The 22,844-nt window shown below is 37.3% G+C and overlaps 1 protein-coding gene and 1 pseudogene across 1 annotated transcript; one reads left to right on the top strand and one right to left on the bottom strand.

The window, feature by feature from the left end:
* Positions 1-3,103: 3,103 nt before the first annotated feature.
* LOC148295801 (uncharacterized) lies at positions 3,104-4,131 on the bottom strand (annotated as a pseudogene).
* Positions 4,132-10,672: 6,541 nt separating this feature from the next.
* Positions 10,673-13,109, top strand: LOC110754615 (wax ester synthase/diacylglycerol acyltransferase 11-like). The gene is made up of 5 exons (XM_088251037.1): positions 10,673-10,873; positions 11,001-11,558; positions 11,822-12,169; positions 12,312-12,449; positions 12,780-13,109. Exons 1-5 carry the CDS (start codon positions 10,682-10,684, stop codon positions 12,936-12,938), a joined length of 1,395 nt encoding a protein of 464 aa, XP_088107163.1. The 5' UTR covers positions 10,673-10,681; the 3' UTR covers positions 12,939-13,109.
* The last annotated feature ends 9,735 nt before the right edge of the window (positions 13,110-22,844 follow it).

Raw genomic sequence — 22,844 nt, 5'->3', positions numbered from 1 at the left:
ACTATTATGATGGTGTAACTTTGTTGTAGGTGTATTGATCCTTTGTTTGAAAAAAAGAAAAAGTACTATGCAATGAGAAAAAGGAAAGTGAAGTGGCATTACAAGTTGATCATAAAGAAATAAGTTTATTTTTTTTAGTAAATATTGCAAGCATAAACATGTTTATATCATAGAGTGTTCATTTAATATTATAACTACACCAAAATAAACTAATGCAAAGAAGAAAGTTATCAACATTTAGTTCAATTAACGAAAAAATGAAACACATCCCAAAATTCAACCTTTACACAACCAAAGAAAAGAAAAGAAAAGAGTTCAGAAGTCCATTAGATGAGGGAGAGAGCTTTGATTTAGGGGGAAAGGGTACATGATCGAGTTGCACCGAGAGAACATGAGTTTTGAAAAGTTGAGCCCATTTGATAACCATTTTAGTTTTCAGTTTTCAGTTTTTATTTTTTAGTTTTCATTTTCAAAACTAAAAACTGAAAACTTGTTTGTAACTAATTTCAGTTTTCAAAAAAAGTGAAAATTAAAAAAACGAACAAAAGTTGTTTGGCAACTAATTTCAGTTTTATGTGGAACTTGGAAATGTTTTTTTTTTTTTTTTCCAGTTAAATTACGAATTTGAGATCATAGAACGAAAGTGCATGTTACAAAGAGTTCGTAGTATTTTTTGGAATCAAGATGATCTTTTTTTGGTGAATTTTGGATCTGGATGTCTCGAGGTTTGGATTGGGTCTATGGCCAGCAAGAATCGAGCAATCGAGTCCAAGTCAAGGGTCCCAAATACCAAGTTTTGATTTTTGTAATTAGGATTATTTTTTGGAACTGGAGTGTATTCATGTGTGGTGATGTAAAATTAATGAATGAAAAAGAAGAAGAAAAAAAACTAATTTTGAAAATGAAAACAGAAAAACACTTTCAAGTTGTTTTTAAAAAGGCATATTTACTGTAATACCCCTTGAAACTATGGTCAAATCTCAGTTTTCCCCTGAAAGTCAAAGTGACCCACTTTGCCCTTTTGACCAAAGTTTGGTGTTCCAAGTTGCCCATATTGTTAACTCCATCCAAAATACCATCAAAATTGATGATGTGGCAGGGGCTTTTTAGTAATTCCGTATATGTGTAAAAAAAATCCAGACCTAGTAATTTAAAATAATAAAAACTCATAAAATAAAAATTAAAGATATAATATAATATGAAAAAAATAAATTAATATAACATTTAAAAAAAATTCAAACTACTCCCCAGCCTCCTCCTTCCATCAATAATGGCTTCTGGACGGAGTTACCAAAAATTCAAACTACTCCCCAGCCTCCTCCTCCTTTAACATTTAAAAAAAATTCAAAATTCAAACACATGTATAACAAAATTACCAAAAAGCCCCTGCCACATCATCAATTTTGATGGCCTTTTGGATGGATTTAATGGTAGGGGTCACCTTGGAACACCAACCTTGGTCAAAGGGGCAAAGGTAATACCAATAATCAAATTTAAATTTGATGGCTGATGTGACAATTTGACATTTTACACAGCTTTACACTCCACCCGATATGTCAAATTAAATTATTATTTTATTACATTTTAGTGTTGATTTATTTTTAATTAAAAAGAAAAGAAAAATAAAATAAAATATTCATTTGACATCTCGCTTTTGGGATGTCAAAAATAACATATCAACCTCCATCCTTCATTCCACATCAGCTTTGACACATTGGTTGGAGTGATGTGAAATGTTATTTTTCGCCATTAAATGTCTATGTGACACTTTTGACACATCGGTTGGAGTGATGTGAGATGTTATTTTTCGCCATTAAATGTCTATGTGACACTTTTGATACATCGGGTGGAGATGCGTACAGGGTGCAAAGTGAGATTTTGCCATAATTTCAGGGGGTACTACAGTAAATAAGCCTTTAAAAAATATGGTTGTTCCAATATAGGCCCTTACAACTACAATATCGTAGACACATGCCCAACTATTGTTAAATCTTTACTTAAAACTCAAATTTAAAATAGAATTCCATATGAGATAGATTTGTCCTAATATTATTAACTAAATTACAATACATGCTGTTTATCATCATATTTATTTTCAATCATGTCATTAACTGCCTTAATTATAATTAATTTTCCCTATTAATAGCATATTAAACACCTCATTTCTTTTGGTTGGTACAGACTATCCGCAATTTCTAAAAAATTTGTGCAAAAAAAAAACCCTAAATTACATATCCGATAAATAATGTACCTATAAAATTAATATAAACATTGGTATTTTCTTTATAGAAAATATATGTACATTATTTTGAGAAAAAAGGTAGGTACATTATTTAGAGAAAAAAATGTAGGTACAATATTTAGAGAAACAAAGTAGGCGACAGCAGCGACGCTAGTGGTAGCTGTTGGGATGTGGTGCTCTTCTCTACTTTGCGCCGACCGAAGAACTATGCTTGATCATAGGAGGTTTTCTTTGTCAGGTTCTGAGTTGAAATGGAGTGCTTCTCATGGGTCTTTTTACTGTTGTTTCTATGTTCCTCCTCCATGTTCTCTCCTGGTTTCTGCTATGGTATGCCTTACAGTTTGTGTGGGTGTCAAAGGACTATGATTTTGCTCATGGAAGGCTTCTTTTGACAATTAGGATGATTTGCGGTCCTCTCATGTGGGTTTACTATTTGGGGTTTCTGCGATCCTCTCATGTGGGTCTACTGTGCTAGTCTCTAGTTGCGGTTCTCATCGGAGGTCTTTGTGTTAGTTTTCATTTTTGACTTGTTCTTTTATTGTAATGGTCCAAAGTGACCTGAATTGGACTCTCTTGTTAGTCCATGACATGTGTAGTACTCTTTCCTCCCCTGAGGTTTGTCCCATGAGGTTGTCTTAGGAAGGTTTTAACAAGGCCACTGTACCATGTTGCTCTTTGTACGTCTGTGGTTTTATGAATGAATTCTCATTCTCATTCTAAAAAAAAAGGTATTTATAATTGGATGATTAGCACATTAATTTGTGTCATTAAAATAAAAATAAAAAATATATTATTTCGCATTAAAAAAAAAAAAATTTGTGGGGGGGGGGGGGGGGGGGGAGGGGGAGGGGAGAACATGGGACTACATTAATTTAAAAAAAATTAAAACAAAAACAACAACAAAATCATGGAGCGCTTCCTGTTTCCACAATAGGAGCCTTTAGTTTGGCCCTTTGGACCTTCTCTCTTGGGTTTTCACGCATCGCTTCTTGGGGCTCATCACTTGAGCTCCCAAAGATCACACATTTAGCTTGACCAAAACCTGTGTCGTGATCTCGTTGCCCGGTTGATACAGGGCCTCCAGCTGCTTTTGCATGTCTTGAGAGTAAAAATCTACCGTCTTTGATAGTTTTTGATTTTCTTTCTGCAATATTTCAAGCTGATGTCAATTTGCCTCCACCGTCTTTGCCCTCTCCCTCTTCAAACTCCTTATAACAGGTTGACAATCTTCAACCAAATTCCGCTTTGCAACCAACTGAGCTCTTAGCACCTGTACCTCATGGGATTTCACAATGAGGCGATTCCCACACTTGCGACAGATGCCGCACTTTGCACCCTCAGTGCCATGGCATCACTCACCACCTGGTTATCATCCCTTGTTCCCAACACACGCACATCCCTGGGAGTTACCAAACTCCTTGCAACTCCAACAACAACATCGTTGTCGAGGAGTAAAGAGTCGTTTACGGTAACTGGTCCTCATGAAGAAGCAAAGCCGTCCACACTGCTGCAGCCCCTTGCCCCCATGTTTGTGTTGGCGGAGCTAGCTTTAGATCGAGAGAAAATGGGAATGAAGAGGCCATTTTATTTTTGAGTTTGAGGAGATAGGTTTAGATCAAGAGAAATGGGAAGGAAGAAAAATTGGCGGAGCTAGGTTTTTTGTTTTTTGAGTAGTAATTTTTTTCTCTCCTTGTTTCCTTTTAGACGTCCATTATGACACCCGTTTCTGATTTTTCCCCCATTCCTCGAGCTCCGCATCTGTAATTTCTGGCTTTCCGCCTCCCTGATTTCGCTCCGTGTTTATTGCCTCGTTCACCCTCAACTACGCACCCCACCATAACAGCCACCCACATTGACAATACCTGATCGGGGTTCGTTGGCGACGCCATGACTAGATCTGTCATAGAAGAACCATCGAGCGACTTGATTTGATCGAATTCAAAACGTCGATAAACCACTGGCGCTTGGACTTGGTCTCGTTGAAGCTACCCCCGTGTGGTTTTTTTGCTAAGAGGGGAGAGGAAAAGCCTAAGCTTTGCAGGCTTAGTGAAGGAGCGGTAGAGCCGGTCGTACTGGATGATCATGTGGTCGAGGTCCTTGTCGTTGGTGACGAAAATGAGGGCGTCGAGATCTTCACTTTGGACCTGGTACTTGAAGCAGACGATGTCATTCAGGGTGTTGGAGAAGGAGGGAAAGCAAAGAGCTTGATGTTGTGATCTACAACAATGATTTTGGTGTCACCGCTGATATATGCGAGCTTGTGGTAATTTAATTATTATTTTACTTTATTTTTTAATTTTAAATACTTAAAAGATTTAAAATCAAAGAGTTAACTATGGTTATAAGTATGGACATGTGTCAAGTTATAAGAAGGGTGGTGAGGAAACACATTTGGTTAAAGTGGTGAGCAAAAATGCTCCCCTATACATTTATATAGAAAATGCAATAATGGCTTAGTTAGGGGTATTTTAGGAATCGAAAAAGTACAATAATTTCGATTATGTGCTTGATTACGTAACTTGCCGAGTTGGATCTTAGTCGTCGGGTTTTATTTAGAAATAACAAGATTTTATTCAAACAAGAATAAAGAGATGGGTTGTAGTTGAGGAAAAATGACTTTGATTTTGAAGGGGTTAAGCTAAATTTACTATAAAAAATAAGGGTGATTTTGAAAACTAGATTTTATTTATTTATTAAACTAAAAATAAAATTTGTTACCAAACATGTGAAAAATGAAATGGTTATCAAACAACCCAAATAGCTTCTTTAAACAAAAAGGAAAACAAAAGTCCATTCATTGTATGGTGTATTTGATTTTGTCAAATTTTTGATGTTGTTCTTTATATTCTTTAACATCCAAATCAAGAGACAAATTAACGAAGGTTAGCCAATTGGTTCTAAGTTTTAGCCTTCATAATTCTTATCTCCATACCCAGACTTTCATTCATCTGGGGCTTAAAAAAATTCAACCAATACATAATCAAATAAAAAATATTTCAAACTTTGAATATTAATAGCATTGTCTAATAAGTAAATTTACAATTGTCCTCAACGACTTTTCATATTCTAAAAACGTTGCATATAAATAAGAATATGATGAAATTAGTTTATAAAAAAACTACTTAGTACTAACCTGTAAAATCAATTGAAGTAGCGAGTTTGATTTGTTGGGCAGCAGAATTTTGTCAAATAACGAGTTTGGCGGCTGAGTTCTCCACAAAATTACATAATAAGTGAACTTGGTGGGATCCCTATTCTTCTTTTTTAATAGAGGATTTAAGGTTTTTCTTTTTTAATATAAGATTTGGACTTAAAGTATATGTAATAAATGGGCCATATGGGGGGGGCTTCACTAGAAAAGGACCTAAAAATAATTAAAAATTGTGAATTTATGTGGGATTATATGGCTGAAGTTTTTTTGTAGGTGTGGGCAGCTGCCCATAGTTGTCTTTGATTGGGTCCGCCAGTGTCTCTATAGACGTGAGTGGTGATGCATTCCAAACTTTTCGGCTATATTTGGTGATTTTGATTGGATTGAATTATGATGTAGAATTGGATATATTGATGTATTTGGTGAGATAAATTATATTGCTAAATAGAATTTAAAGAGTCAAATGTTTGGTGACCTAAAAATAACCTAGATTAGATTATGGATTATGAATCCTACCAATAAGTTGGAATTAAATTCGATTAGATTATGTCTAATCTGCAAGGGCTATGTATAATATCATGCATATTTTAGTTAATCCAATCCCTTCTCTGTAAAATAATTGGTTTTTTTTTATTTTTCCAATGGTAGAGATTGGATCCATTCAAACTCTTTACTTATATTAGCTTGGTTAGAGACGCTATAACTGTAAATGCATGGATCATGCATGCAGACCATATCATCAGGTTCTGACCAATTAATTCCACTGGCAGAAGCTAATGGATCTAGGCCAGATCCAGCTTATGATTTTCATGGCGATATTCTGCCCATGCTGAATGTTGATATTTTCCTTTGTTATCATATTATTTCATCTTATCTAAAAAGTTTTTTTTTTTCAACCACAAGGTGTGGTGTGGTTGTTAAACTGTCATCTCTAGTTGGCGAGCTACTTGGTGCCTTAATGGTAGGGGTTCGAAACCCGTTGAAAGCACTTTCTCATTAATGGCAAGCCGAACCCCTGAATGCTGACATGATAACCCCAACCAACTAATTTGAATGGTCCAACCCATACTCTCTGCAAAATAATTGGTTTTTGTTTTTGTTTTTTTTCCAATGGTAGAGATTGGATCCATTCAGATAAGTTAGTTGGGGTTATTATGTCACCATTCAATTATAATCGGGGACCAGTTATCTAAAAAAGAAACCAATAATTACAACATAAGCTTTGCTTTGCAAAACGCTGCTTCACACCTCCTTTTGCCTTTAAAATTTGTTGGCAGCTAATAAATGTTGAGTAGAGATTGAAGGAAAATGCTAGGGAGATCAACTTGGGATACCAACTTGTGTACCAACTCTCTAATAGAGCGTGGGACCCATTGTATTGGTGGGCTCCATCTCTATTAGAGAGTTGGTACACAAGTTGGTATCCCGAGTTGGTCTCTCTAGCATGACCTGAGATTGAAATATGGATGAAGACTTCGAGGTACGGTTTGAATCATTTTCTTAAAGTGTTGTTTGCTCTCATTCCATTAATTGAGTTTACTAACAAATTCTGGACAAATTGCGATTAACAAAATTCGAAAAAATTCCCTTAGAAATCAGAGTAAGACACTGTTTAGAAATTAGTTTCGTTAGCAACATGAAGGTATATTGATTGTTCAGTACTATTGCAACAAAAGAGCGTATTGGCTGTTCAAATACTTAATCAAATTAATTTTTCGTAGACATTATAATAATAATACTAATATATATATACAGTCCTCTTGATCCCTCAACTAATTTTTTTCCAACAATCCAAAACATATATTTTTTAAGTCTTCATTCATAGATCATCTTTGGAAAAAAAAATTAGACAAATCGGAAACCGTTTAGATATCTAATTGTGTCCTATAAATCAATAAACACGATGCTTTAAGAACGTACTAAAATTTCAATAATTTATTTGAGTGGTCAAATGATATCAGATTCAAGTGAGTTTTTGCAGAGCTGATCTTCGAAATAATATTTACAAAATAGACAGTTTGGGTTGATAAAATACAATATATGTTGGGTTCTACAAGAAAGATTATAATGGATTGGTCTATCTCTCTCTATTAGTTCACGTATTTCTTGGAACCAACAATTTTCTGTGCCACTTTGCAGCCATCTATAGCTATCTCCGTCATGTGTCTTGGGCACCACGTTAGCCTACGTTCCAGGAAAAAGCCACATAATTCAATTAATTGAGTTTGCTAACAAATTCTTGGCAAATTGTCAATAACAAAATTCGAAAAAATTCCCTTAGAAATTAGAGAGCGTAAGAAATTGTTTAGAGATTAGTTTCGTTAGCAACATGAAATACATTGGTTGGCCCGTACCATTTCAACCAAAGGTATATTGATTGTTCTGTACCAATGCAACAAAAGAGCATATTGGTTGTTCAAATACTTAACCAAATTCATTTTTCATAGACATTATAATCTGATATATATATATATATGGGTGATTTTGGAGATGCTAATAATCATTTTTATGGATAATCATTTATCCAAATAATTACTTTAAGTGATTTTATGAAGAAGCACATTGGAGATGCTTCTCCCCAGAAAAACTTAAAATCACTAAAAGTGATTATATATATATATATATATATATATATATATATATATATATATATATATTATTGAAAACTTGAAAATCACCCCAAACTAGATATTTTACTACTAATAGTTTTTATGTTCATTTAGTGCTTATGTCTAAAATATGCCTTTTTAGAATTCTATATAATTTCCTTTTCAATATAAATTATAAGGACACACTTATCTCCTTTCTGTAAATCACAATTTGACACACATATACAAAACTAAGTCGTTAAAAACACACCCAAAAAAAAAACTTAACCCTCAACCCTTGGATGACAACATTTTCAGCATAAACACATAGGTACCAAGAATATCACTAGAGAATATTTTTCCATGGGGAATGCTAGCAACCTTATCTCTAACCTTCTCTTTTTCATCTTCTCCCTTCTTGTCATGACATGTTTCACTTTATTTACACTTAAATCAAATAAGCTAGTTTTTATTTTCCAAATTTAGCTTATTAAATAAAATATTTAATTTAAATATATTGACTTCCCTAAGTTCTTCAATTAAAAAAATATTTTCTCTCTCCATCTCACTCTCAATCCTTTCTCTATCCTTTATAGCGGCCCACAACCCTTCTTCTACCTCCCTACTTCTCCCCAAAACAAACACTAATACCCAGCAATGACCCATGACCAGTACCCAAACAAGCACATGAAAGAAACCCACTTCCTTTCCCCCTCATTACCACCAAACAACATCTCCCTCATCCCTACCCAACAGCCCCTCGCCATCCAAAGATTCCCCCCATCTTCCCAACTCCTTCACTTTCTCTGTTGTTTGTAATTGAACAATTTTTTATTTTATTTCTCAAATCTCACCACCAAAGCACTATTTTCTATTTTTATTTGATTTTTTTTATTAAAAAAAAAAAGTGTTTGAACTTTCATGATTTGGGAAGCAAAGGGTCTGTAGAGGTTTGAGAGACACAAAAAATCTTGGATTTTTTGTTTCTCATCGCACAAATCTGAGAGAGAGAGAGAGAGAGAGAGAGAGAGAGAGAGAGAGAGAGAGAGAGAGAGAGAGAGAGAGAGAGAGAGAGAGAGAGAGAGAGAGAGAGAGAGAGAGAGAGAGAGAGAGAGAGAAGTGACACATGTCATTAGGAAAATGGAGAGGATCCAAAGGAGAAGACTAGAGAGAAGGTTGCTAGCATTCCCCTTTTTCCATTCTTATAAGGCCTAGTTTGGGATTGCTGTCACTTTTAAAAAAAGTTGCTTCTGCTGTGCTTTGAAAATAATTAGCTGTAAAGTAAAGCAGCTCCATGTTTGGTAAACAATATTTTTAAAGTGCTGTTAGTACAAAAAGCAGTGTAAAAGCGTTTGGTAAATTTTAATATAAAATTGTTGTAACTGTGAATAATGACTAAAATAGACATGATGTTAAAAGTGTTATGTATTAATCATGTGGTGGTAGTTGTAGTGATGGAATGGAGGTGGTGGTGGTGATGAAGGTGGAGTTGGTGGTGGTGGGGATGGTGGTTGTGGAGGTGGTGGTGGTGGTGGTGGTGGTGGTGGTGGTGGTGGTGGTGGTGGTGGTGGCAGTGGCAGCATGGTGGTAGTTGTAGTGATGGAGTGGAGGTGGTGGTGGTAATGAAGGTGGAGTTGGTGGTGGAGGGGATGGTGGTTGTGGAGGAGGAGGAGGTGGTGGTGGAGGTGATGGATGAGGTGGTGGTGGCGGAGGATGTGGTGGTGGTGGTGATGTTGGTTGTGGAGGTGGTGGTGGATTTGGAGGTTTTGGAGGAGGTGGTGGTTGTGGAGGTGGAGGTGGAGGTGGAGGTGAAGGAGGAGGTGGTGGTGGAGGTGGTGGTTGTGGTGGTGGTGGTGGAGGATGAGGAGGAAGAGGATGTGGTGGTGGTGGTTGTGGAGGTAGTGAATGTGGTGGTGCAAGTGGTGGAGTTGGATGTGAAAGTGGGGGTGGTGTCATTTTTTAAAATGAATGATGGTATTTTGGGAATTAAAAAAATTTATTAAATGTTCATATATGCTTCTTTTGAAAGCAGCTTTGAAAAGCAACCCAGAGTCTGCTTTTAAAAGCTGCTGTCAAAAGGCCATTGCTTTTAAAATAATCGGGATATTTTCTTTTTACCAAACATCTTAAACTGCTTAACTTTAAAGTGAAGCAGGTTTTTGGCCAAAAAAAGCAATCCCAAACGGGGCCTAAGACTAGCCTCTCCGCATGCGCTTCCGCGCCTGCGAAAGGTTTTTTTTAAAAATTTAAAAATTTATTTTAGAATTAAAAAAGATAATGGGTAGTTCTGTTCCATAAAAATAGGATCCATTATTTGAATTTTCTTTTAATTTTAATTTTTTTAATATGAAAAGTGTGAATTTACCATATTATTCTCATTTAATTAATAATTTCAATTCTTAATGTTTGCATTAACTAATGACATTTTATGGTATTTTGAATGTTTCACCATTCTCTTCCTTTTGCTTTACATATATAGATACAGCTAATTTTTTTTAAAAAGGTGAAAATTAAATGGACGTGTCTCGATTTAATATTGGGCCACCTCAATTGGAAGGACAGTGATCACGAATCATAGCAGCTACCAAATATTAAATATGTTTTGTGTTTTTTTGGGAAGAAGATAGGATTGGGGAATGTCTATAAATGCACAACCGATGTGTTATGAAGTAAATACAATTTCAAGTAAAAGCAAAGACAATGGTGTTCGAGAACTTGGAAGGACTAGAGCCAGTGAGCCCAAATGGCCAGTACTTCAGTAGTGATGTGATAACTCTTTCGGTTCTTGCTGTTTTGGAATTTGAGATTCCAATTGATACCGAGTCTCAAACAATAATGTCATTGCTTAAGAACGTCTTCCTCCCCATCAGCCCCCGTTTCTCCTCTATCATGGTGATCTCTCTCTCTCTCTCTCTCTCCTCTATCAATTTATAATAATATATCACCTAGTGTGAATTTTGTTTCCAAGTTTTATCATAGAGGAAGTTGAAAACTTGAGCGATATTTGATTTTGAAACAGGTTGAAAATGATGGAAAGAAAGAGTGGAAAAGGGTCGAAGTGAAGCTTGAAGACCACGTTAACATCCCTACTTTCCCTTCCAACCTGTCGCCTGAATCATATGACGAGTATCTTCAGGAATATTTGTCAAAGTTATCAACAGAAAGATATCCACAAGGCAAACCACTATGGGGAGTTCATATTATCAAGTACCCAACGAGCAATGCAGCTGGTAATGTAATCTTCAAGTTTCACCATGCTCTAGGAGATGGCTACTCTCTCATGGGTGCTCTCATTTCTACTCTACAAAGAGCTGACAACCCTTCTCTCCCCTTAACTTTTCCTTCACGACAGCGGTCAGAATCGAAGAAGAGGGATAATTTTTTTATGACTAAGATTTTCTCATCTGCATGTAACACAATTTCAGATTTTTGGTGGGGCATTTCCAAGACCTTGAAAGAAGATAATCCAACACCAATCAAGTCGAGCAATGATGCAATTGAGTTTCGGCCAAGTACTATAGCAACTATGACCTTCTCTCTTGATCAACTCAAATCAATCAAGAACAAGCTTGGAGTGGTAAGATGACTCAACTACTAGGACTCTTATATGTGTAATGTCTTTTCTTTCTCATACTTGGCTTCCTGAATCTTTATAGTACGTAGTGTTAAAATTGTTTTAAGGCTTAAAGGTGCCACCCATAGTTGGGGCCCATCCAAAACCACCTCATGGTTTAGACCAAAAAAAAAAAAAAAAAAAAAAAAAGTCACATTACAAAATTTAGGGAAGCGGTTCTTCCACATTTATACAATGTAATTAACTTTTTTTAATGACTTTATTAGACTCTAAATGATGTTCTCACCGGGATGATCTTCTTCGGAACTCGACTGTACATGCAAGAGATTGACCAAAGTTCAAGCACAGCAGATTGTACAGCAATGGTGTTGCTGAACACAAGGATCATGGGGGATTATATGCCAATTGAGGAGATGATCAAACCCAACAGCAAGATGCCATGGGGAAATCGTTTTACATTCTTGCATGTACCCATACCCAATTTAACTGAACTCTCAAATGCGGAGGACTTTATCAGGAACACACACAAAATGATAAACAGGAAGAAAAACTCTTTAGCTGCTTATTTCACTAGTAGGCTATTGGAGATTGTGAACAAATTTGGAAGCCATGAGGTTAGTAAAGTGAAGACTACAATATGATTTACGTTACGCCGTCACTTAACGACCCCAATTAATTTGAACTAATTCAATCTCCTTCAGAGCTCAAATTCAGATTTGTTTCTTTTAGTGTTAACATATTGTTAGTTTTTTGCAGGCAGCCAGCAGATACATTCATCGCACATTGAAGAACTCGAGCATGGTAATCTCAAATATGATTGGTCCCGTGGAGAAGATGTCTCTGGCTAATCATCCAATTAAAGGTTTCTACTTTTTGGTTCCTGGTTTACCTCAGGTAAGAATCTTCACCACATATTCCGTAATAGTAAATTTGGCTTATCAAGCTCAAGATCTGATTTATTATAATTTTAGATGACCAAAATACCCCCATGTAATTTATTAGTTAGAGGTTTAATTGTAAGTGGATTTCTGTCTGGGATATAAGAGTATATTGGCTTCACTCATTCCTTAAACAAGTAAGTACTAAATGCATGGTTCAACAGAAAAGAAAAAGATGTTGATATCAATGAACTTTCTTCTGTATTTTTCAAGTTCAATTTGTATTATTAGTTTTCCCATTCTGGCATTTAGCAACTAGTATAACATGACCACCATGGATTTGCAGGGCTTTGACATAACCATTGTAAGTTATATGGGAAAGGTGAGGCTAGCCTTCAAGATGGAAAAAGGTGTCATAGATCCACAAAAGTTAAAGTCATGCATGGAAAATGCCTTGGACATGATAGTCAAAGACTCCAACAAAAATCCGAAGCTGAACGATTAAGAAGACGTCGAAGTGCCAATGGGTTCTACCACAGTGGTGGTGACTTCCCCCTTTCCCCCATGGCACCCCAGTTCGAAATCTCATGTGTGCACATTGGCACTTGAGCCCCCACCCTTTAGAGTAGTATCGTTGTATCCAAAAAAAAAAAAAAAAAAAAGAAGATGTTGAAGTTCCGCCACTATTTAAATTAATAATAAAAAGAGCTTTATTTTGTTGAATTATTATTATTATTATTTTTGTAAACTGCAATTTTATCTTTTTAAATATAAAAGTCTGAAATTAATAAGAAAGAATTTATGCAATTTCATTCTTCAAACATTTTTTGTTAGGGGAAGGAAGGTTCTGATATGTTGCAAATCTTGCGATAGCTCAAATGCAAATTTTTAGTGTATTCAGTCCGTGCATTTTCGTCACTTTTGCTTTAGCCTTATGTCATGACTCAATTGTGAGAGTAAATATTTCGGCAACCAATCATGAGGCGCTACATGGATAATGGAAATATTCCTTCAATAATGCTACATGCACCAACTTGTTTATCACCTTTTGGATACTAACACATGTGGCAGACAACCCATGTCATCTGCCATCTCATATGTTTTAATTACATAATTTGTTATTAACAAAGATAAAAGAACTTCACATAGATAAAATAAAAACACTAAGAAAAGAAACCCAACGAGATTTCTTCCTCTCTGAATAACCCTAGAAATTCAGCAGTCCTTCCATTGAAGAATTGAAGGAATTCAGCAATCCTTCCATTTAATATGAATTGTATTCTAAGTTTTCTTATGAATTTTTATTGTGCTTTTTCTTTTCCTCCACTTTCAGATGTACAAAGGAGAGGTCATATTGACACATCTAGATGCCATAAGAAATAGATTCATATTTATACAACAAATCCTTAAACAATTGCAATCTCTCCGTTTGATGTATATATCATATGTGAATTATTATTTTTTCAAATGAAAAGAATTTCAATGATACAAGTGATGAACAAAGCCCCCTACATAAATATGAGAACCTATCCTCAATTAAGACCAAAAATAGACTAACCATCAATCATGACTTTCAGTAGCTTTTTGTTGGTTCATTTTTTGTTTCTGTGATGATCATAGATCCTATGTTGCTATTGTTGGAAGAACAACAATCAGTATTACACTAATTTAATTTAATAGGTAAATTAAACAATAAATAAAATAACGAAATTAAACAAGGCAGTAAAATTTTAAAAAAAAACTGACTATTCTTTCAATGGAGGCTTGCAGAATTGCGATGTCCTTGAAACAGAATTTCGCCCCGACTCAATGCTTGTAGTTCTGCAAGTGTCTGCTCCACCAGGATACAACTATCTAAAATTAAAGTCCTAGCACTAGGGCTTTGATTTATAGCGAAATATGTGTGTTTATCTCTCAGGCTATACAAGAATGATGACTTTGCATGTTATTTGTGATTTGATGTGTTAAAACAGAACCATGGCTCGTGTTTATATGGAGTGGCTAATACCTGTTGGAACATGTATCAAATAACGACAAACCCAATCAGACAAAACTTATCTAACTTTTGAATTTTAAAAAATAATTCAAATAAATAAATAATTGATTAATTAATTGGGTTTAATTTAAATTATAGAGCCCAAGGCCTATCTTTTGATTTATTAAATATATATTATTTATATATATTAATTAACCATTGACCCAACTAATTAGGCATTGATTCAAAAGTCAAACCCACATGCCATTCAATTGGGCCACTTGCATAGCCCAATCCAAACTATTCTATATCCAAGAGTAAGTCTTATAAAGACCTTCAAGGAACTCTAGTTTTCCAATGTGGGACTAGTTTCAACTCAAACATGTTTGTAATACGTTGCAAAAACCAACAACTATTGTTGGAGCCAATTCCGCCAAAAACTTGGTTTTTTATTTTTGGATCGTAAAATCTAAGTATCAGATAAACCACACAGCTTTTACCATAACCACTTTGCCCCACTAATATCACACTCTCGCCTGACCTCACCTTCAAATTGAAGTCCTTGAAAATCAATGCCTCAGATTAAGCCCTAATCTTCACATTGACCTCGAGCCCATACCCATTCATGGACAAATTTGGGGGCTTTGCGATTTGCTCCACGGACACGGTGGTAATTAAAACAGATGACATGGGTTGCCATGTCATGTGCCACATGTGTTGGTATCCAAAAGTTAGCAAATAAGTTGGTACTCGTTATTGATATTCCTTAGGTGAACAATTGTGCACCATTTAATTGGTCAATTGTTTAGACTTTTTTTTTTTTTTTTGGTGTGAAAGAGAATTGATTCATAGAACCAAAGACGTACAAAGAGCGACATGATACAGTGGCCTTGTTAAAACCTTCCTAGGACAACCTCATGGAACTAATAAGAGAGTCTGATTCAGGTCACTTTGGACAATTACAATAAAAGAACAAATCAAAAATGAAAACTAACACAAAGACCTCCAACGAGAACTGCAACTAGAGACCAACACAGTAGATCCACATGAGTGGACCGCAGAAACCCCAAATAGTAAACCCACATGAGAGGACCGTAGAACATCCCAATTGTCAAAAAAAGCCTTCTATGAACAAAATCATAGTCCTTTAGCACCCACACAAACTGCAAGGCATACCATAGCAGAAATCAGGAGAAAACACAGAGGAGGAATACAGCAACAATAGTAAAAGGTGATAGGACCCGACCCAAATTCCACTTTGGAATCCGAGCCAGACCCTGTGCGTGTCCGACACCTGGCAAGTGCCAGACACAATTGACCTTTTACGTCGTCAAGGGGTATGGCGGAAGCTGGACTCGGCCCGGTGGTGGCTCACTATGCACGCTTACTGCCTGGTGGCGCAAAACACAATTAGGGTGAGTGGACCAAAAACAAAGCTTTAGAAACATAGTATAAAAACATACTAACCCCCACTGTAAAATCAGTTATACAACTAAACCATTTCTTATCATACTTGTACTGAAATCAAAGCATACATATTTCTATCTATAGATTCAATCACACACTTAATCAAACATTAAATTCTTAAAAGCATTGAAATCACTTTAATCTACCACCTACGTGTACCCCTTTATTATTCCGTCAATTCCTTTAGTTTCTATCAATTCCATCCTCGTGCCACCGGAGTGACACGTCCTAGCAGACCTCAGGAAACACAAAGTCACCCGAGCCGCAATCCTCGTGGAATTCAGGGGACACTTGGTCCATCTGACCCGCGTTCCTCACACCCACGGTTTGAGCGTCCCCGAAACTCGTGGGGCGGTGTCTAACATGCTGACCTACTGATCGGTTCATAATTGTATATCATTTTGTACCCTTCTAGCTTATGATTTGGTTATGTTTTTGAGTTAAACTTGTGCTTTTAATCCTTTTTGTGTTTATCTTTCAGTTCATTGAGCTTTAGGTAATAATGATGGCTTTAGAGAGCATAATTCATGCAATTCAAGCATGTTAAGGCCTAATTTGGATGAATGGATGAAGAGCTTAAAGACAAACTCATTTTGGCTACAGCCCCCTGCCAGTCCAGTTCCGTAGGTCATATTGCAAGCTTTGTTTCAACAACCTACACAGCTCGGATGAGGCCGCATTCTTCATGAAAGTTGTTCCAATGGGTGTGTACTATAACATATCCAAAAGTCAGCCCCATTGGATAAATATGGAGTCTGTTACCTAGCAAACACAGAGCCATGCTCAGGATGGATTTTATCAGCGCGCAAAATGGGTTAGCAATTTGTTTTGGCCTTAACTTCCTCCTCCGACCTTGGATTGGCCCAAATGATATATGGCTGGAAAGAAGACATTCTGAACTTCAAGTTTGAGTGCTTAAAGTCTTAATTTGCTTAAGGGAAGCCCAATTCGTAAGCCCTTGAAGTTGCTGGTCATGCTGACCTCAGCATGTGCTGGTTGGATGCTTGGTCATGGTGAGCTAGGTATGAGCTATCATTTCTGGTTGGAAGCTTGGTCATGGTGACATGAAGATGAGCTAGGGCTGCTGGTGGGATCTATTGGTGCATCAACCAATTCAAGATTTTCTAATACAAGTGCATCAACCATTTCAGATTTTATAATGGAAGTGTTGTATGCATTAGTGAAGTGCATCAACCATTTCAGATTTTATAAAACAAGTGTTGTATGCATTAGCCATACTTAATTCAGATTTTCAGCTTCCTTAGGCCTATATATAGTGAGGTTTCCCAAGCTTGTAAACACACCCCAAGGGGGGGAGCTCTCAAGCACTTCTCTAGAGCTCCCTTCCCTTCTCTCCCTCAAATTCTCTTAGTTTCCCTTTGTAGTTCTCAATTGTTGTAATAAGATCATTCTATTAAATTTTCTTTGTACTAAATATCAAACACTTTTCCTTTCTCTTCTTCTAAATTCTTCAAATGCTCTCTTCTCCAAACACTTCTCCCATTTCCTTCATCAAATTCTCTAAAGTTTTCAAACACATGTTCTTCCAAAATCCTCAAAGTTCTCAAACATCTCTCTACTTCCCTTCTCTTCCAAAAGTCTTCATGTCTCAAACACTTCACAAACACATTTCTCTTCCTTCCCTAAGTTCTCAAATTCTCCAAGTTCACAAACATCCTCCAAGTTCTCAACCACTCTCTTCCAAATTCTCAAAGTTCCTAAACACTCTCTTCCAAAATCCACAAAGCTCTCAAAACACCTCTCTACTTTCTTCTCCAAATCCTCCAAGTTCTCAAACACTCTCTTCCAAATTCCCCATGTCTTAAACACATTCCCTTCCAAAATCCTCAAAGCTCTCAAACACATGTTCTTCCAAAATTCTCTAAAGTTCCCAAACACTTTCTTCTCCCTCCTCAAAGTTCTCAAACACTTCCCTTCTCTCCCTCAAATTCTCTTAGTTTTGCTTTCTAGTTCTCAATTCTAGCTTTCTTTAATGTTTTCTTAGTTGTAATTTATTTTTCTTGTAATGTACATTCTTTCTTAAGTATTCAAGTTTAATTAGTTTCCAAGTTTCAATTATGGTTTTTGTTTTTATTCATTATGCTTATAAGTTAATATGCTAGTTTGAATGATTGATCACCATTTAGGCTTGCATGTTAGCTATCTTGGTTTGAATTAAGAGTATACACCCTGCTTTAATTCGAATTGAACTATGAATAGGAAGAGTATGTATGGACATTCGACAACAGGGATTAGATACATGCTTGGTTGTTTAAAATGTTCTTCTATGCTTAATGGGTTCCTAATGCTTAATTTTAGGTTAGACAACAAATGATCAAATTAGGGAATTAGGAACACAAGGTTATGACCACACACCATGGCTTAATCATACTTTAGCTAGAATCAATCCATTAATCTAATTGAACTTGGGAACTTATTTGCTTGAGTTACTTATTTCTTTCTTCCTTGTTTTATGTTCTTTGTTTTTGTTTCTATGTTGTGTAGGGAAACTAAATTGGATCATTCAATCACCAATCCCTGTGGAATCGACCTCGCACTTACATACGCTAAACTACCAACGGTTCGTGCACTTGCGAGTATCACAAGTTGAGGATGCAGCTTAATCCATTTTGGTGGAGCTAAATCTACACAACACCTACTCGAAGGCAACTGGATGTCCGTCGACATCAATATAACCGAAGGCAACCATTTTATACCGAAGGCAACATATAACTGAAGGCAACCTTTAATATGCTTGGGTACCTAGGGTGGCTTTTAAGAAAATATAAAGTTCTGAAAAGTAAATAAGAATTTAATTTAATTATTATCAGCCCTTGAACTCTGCTGCCAATTTATCTGTTAATTATCTAACAATTCGGCTATGCCAAAAATCTCTAGGCACTCTCAACTCGGCAGCATATAAAATAAACATATAAAAACAACAATAAATCAAGTTATTAAAACTCTGGGCAATGGATAACTTATTCAAGATCAAGAAATAAGATTAAATTGCATAAATTCATTTATGAAAACAAAAAGGTCCACTCACTGGTGATCTGAGCTAGTTGGACCTTTCGAAGGTCCCTCCTGCGAGTCAGTCTGTGCCCGGGTGCCTGAATAATCATCATAATACTTTATTAATAAATCTGCTCAATAAAATAATAATAAGCTAAAAACCCTCACCCCCGGCTCCTAAAGGTGCGTGCATCCTAATAGAGGTTGTTCCTTTGCCCACACTAACTTTCCTCTCAGTGGACATGGTTTAGAAGTAACTCGAGACTTAAAACGATAAAGTCCCCAAAAGTGAACTCAGGACCCCTTGGGGTCCACGGCCTCAAAAACCCGCTCTGAAAGTTCCTAGAGGTTCCCACATACCTAGGACACACGTCCCGAGAGTTTGGTCTCAATCGGACGGCCGGATTTCTCACGATCACACGATCGGATAACGAATGATTTTCCGTAATCCTAACCCTAGGGTTGGCCTTTTTGGAGTAACCGGGACTCCGATTGACGATCCGTCGAATCCTACTCGATCCTGAAATTACCTAGATCTATTCCAGTTTGACTACGATCCAACGGTCCAACCGTAATGAACCCGGAAATCGCACACTATGCGAGATCCGTTCGGGGTTCAAACGTTATCCGAATTGAGATCGACGAATTCCTACGCGCTCGTGAAGACATGACGATCGTTCTAGGACTAAGAGTGGTCCTTGACACATGGCTCACGCGCCGCCCATGCGCCGGCAGCGCGTGGGTGTGCATAACAATTTCCGGCGGCCGGAAAATCTCCAAACCGCAGGCCCAAACTCCTAGTCCAGGTAAAACACCTAATTTTGAACTACTTTTGTTCTTGGACTATGGCCAAAAAGTGGCCGGAAGTGGCTGATAACGACATCCTAAACTCGGCAGAAACTCAACTCGTAAATCAACCCTTCAAACCTCAAAATCTCTCAAAACCTACCCAGCCATCAGCTAGAACGTGAAAATCAGTTGAAAACGCATACCTAATTCGTTCGATTTGGTGGCCGGAGGAGGAAGAACCGAGGGTTTGAAATTCTGTCAAACCCGACAGAATTTTCTGCAGCTGTTTCTGGCGGGAATTTGGCGCTTCCTGCAGCGGCTGGCGTCGGGTTGGGTCGCTGGGGTGGCGGCGAGGGCTTGGATGGTCAGGTTGGCCGGAGGTGGTGCATGGCTAGGTGGTTATGGAGGTGGGAAGGTGGTTGGAAAGAAGAAAAAGAAACAGAGGAGGGGCTGGTCTGTCGAATGGAGAAGAAGAAACAGATTTTTAAAAAAATCTGACTTGTCAAATTACCAATTTGCCCCTCAATGTAATTTGCTCGTAAGTTCTTCGTTATACCTCCGATCCGAGCCCACTACGTGTCTACAGACTCGTTTCGTCGTGCTCTACGCAATGGTACAAGTAGTTTTCCCAAATTCTTCCCCGGTAAACAAGTCAACTTAAAACCTAATAAAATATTCTAAGGGTAGTTTAGTCTTTTTCCTTATTAAAATATTAGTTAAATATTAATTAAGGATTGGTTGTTACAAAAGGACCCCTGAGAAGCACTCTACTTCAACTCAGAACCTGACAAAGAAAACCTCCTATGACCAAGCATAGTTCTTTGGTCGGTGCAGAGTAGAGAAAGGCACCATATCCCAACAACTACCACTAGCGTCGCTGCTACCGTCTCCGTTGAAATAGAGACAAAACATCAGCCACCAAGTATCACAACTATCTCGAGGAGAGACACAATTCAGCGTCACTACTGTAGCCACTGCCGAGACAAAGACAATACCAGCCACCTAGAACACTGCAAAAACAACTAAACAAAACAAACAGACAAATAGACCTAGATCCAAACATATCTAGACTATCTCGGAAGAGGATGGGGAGGAGAAGAGGGGATAAAAGGAAGGGAAAAGATGGAAGAAAAAGAAGGGGAGATGAGGATAGGAAGGGGAAGATGGGCTGATGGGAGGATGGGCAGTGGCCACCTACCCCCTTAGCTTCCTTGTGATTGGTTGTCAGCAAGGAGAAAGGGGACCAGGGTGCGGCTAGGGCTTTTCTCTGTCAATTGTTTAGACTTAAAATATGGATAATTTCATAAATTAGGGATTTGATCTTCATTAAATCTCTAATTGATCCAATCTCTCCATTTAAGGGAGAGAATAATTCCCTTACATATGGGAATTATTCTCTGAAAAACCCTAGAAGGCAAGGGCACTATAAACACATGGCTACATCTAATACATAGGGTAATTCCAAAACCCCTAGCAATTTCTCTCTCTCTCTCTCTCACACGGCTCTAGCCACACACACGGATCTGGCTATTGGATTCTCTCGTACCGTAGAGAAAAATCCGACCTTCTTTGTTATTTTTGTATCTTCCTAAAGATCGTCTAAGTGACTTAGGCATCGGAGGGCCTTTGCCAACACTCCCCGGGTGTGGTCTATTTACTCCAACCTTTTTTGCAGGAATCAAGAAAGAAGAGAGAGAAGGAAGCTCGAAGGGTGAGGAATCTCTTGCGAATATTATCCCATGAGAATTTTGCTCGAACATCGGTCATTTAATTGTTTATAATTAGTAAATTTACAATTGCTTCTCCAATATGATTTTCAAATATTTGTGCTTTATCATATTGTTTAGGCTTATTTACTGTAGCACCCCCTAAAACTATGGTCAATTCTCACTTTACCCCCTCAAAGTTAAAATGACCCAGAATACCCCCTTGACCAAGGTTTGGTAGTTCACTTTACCCCTCACCGTTAACTCAGTTAAAAATTCTGTTAAAAATAATGACATGGCACGAAAGGGACCCACCTTTGTGCTGAAATGTGTCACATATGAAAAATAATAATTATTAATATTTCTTTTCAAAAACATATTTTTAAAATATTGTTTTTCTCTCTCAACATCTCTCTCTCCCTATCTCTCTCTCTCCATTCTTCCCAACCCATCATTCAACATTCCCCAGCGCTAGCCCCCAACCCATTGACCTTTACAGCCCCTCGCCCTTCCCCTGACCACCCCCTCCCCTCTGCTCCCTACCTACCGAAACTTCTCTATGCACCCACCCCACATCCTAAGACCACCCCTCCCACATCCTTGTAAAGAATTTTGCCATATCCTCCCATATCCAAAACTTCTCAGCCCTACTATTTTTATTTCTCAATTATCACCACCAAAACACCATATTGTTGTGTTTTATTTGATTTGGGAATCAAAAGTCTCCAAATACCAAAATAATGTCCTGCACCATATAATTTTTTTTTTTCTCTCATCAGACCCAGATAGACATAAGAGAGATAAAGAGAAAGAGGAGTTTGGGTTTGGGGATGAAGGACAACATGGTGGCTTTATGGGTTTTCTAAGATGATGGGTGGTTATTGCATCATTGGGTGAGTTATGAATTTGGGTGCACAATTAATGGGTCAATTTTGGGATTTTGAAGGTAGTGGGTTTTGGGATTTTGGATTTGGTTTGTTTGATTCTGGAAGGTAGTGGATTTGGCAATAAGAATTGAATTCATGAGAGGGAGAAAGACAAGTCAGGGGGGCATGGATTTTGGGTGCTCTATCTGTCATGGATATAAATATTAGATTTAGGGATTTGGAAATCAGTGGAAGAAGAAAAGAGAAAGGGGCGGGGGCTGGGCTGTGTCATGGGTGGGTGGCTATTTGGGTGGGGAGGGGTGGGGCTGTGATGGCTGCCCCCAAGTGGGTTGGTGGGGGAGGGTGTCTGGTACAGAGAGAGAAAGAGGGAAGTAATTTTCTAAATATTTTTTCCTATTTAAAAATATTTTATTGGTTTTTCACATGTGGCACTTACATGTCATACATTTCATCAAAAGGGTGGGTCCTATTTATGCCATGTCATCATTTTTAACAGAATTTTTAACAGAGTTAACGGTGGGGGGCAAAATGAACCACCAAACCTTGGTCAAGGGGGTACTCTGGGTCATTTT

The sequence above is a fragment of the Prunus avium genome, chromosome 3 (genome assembly GCF_965620075.1).
Source record: "Prunus avium chromosome 3, drPruAviu1.hap1.1, whole genome shotgun sequence".
In the NCBI taxonomy this organism is placed as follows: domain Eukaryota; kingdom Viridiplantae; phylum Streptophyta; class Magnoliopsida; order Rosales; family Rosaceae; genus Prunus; species Prunus avium.
Note: the sequence above shows the minus strand (reverse complement) of the source record. Positions and strands in the feature narration are given on the sequence as shown.

Bases quoted from the DNA above. Each gene is read 5' to 3' on its own strand.
- LOC110754615 (XM_088251037.1), top strand. From the start codon at position 10,682: ATGGTGTTCGAGAACTTGGAAGGACTAGAGCCAGTGAGCCCAAATGGC. The intron at 11,559-11,821 runs GTAAGATGACTC...TGACTTTATTAG, and splicing joins TCAAGAACAAGCTTGGAGTG to ACTCTAAATGATGTTCTCAC. The intron at 12,450-12,779 runs GTAAGAATCTTC...ATGGATTTGCAG, and splicing joins TGGTTCCTGGTTTACCTCAG to GGCTTTGACATAACCATTGT.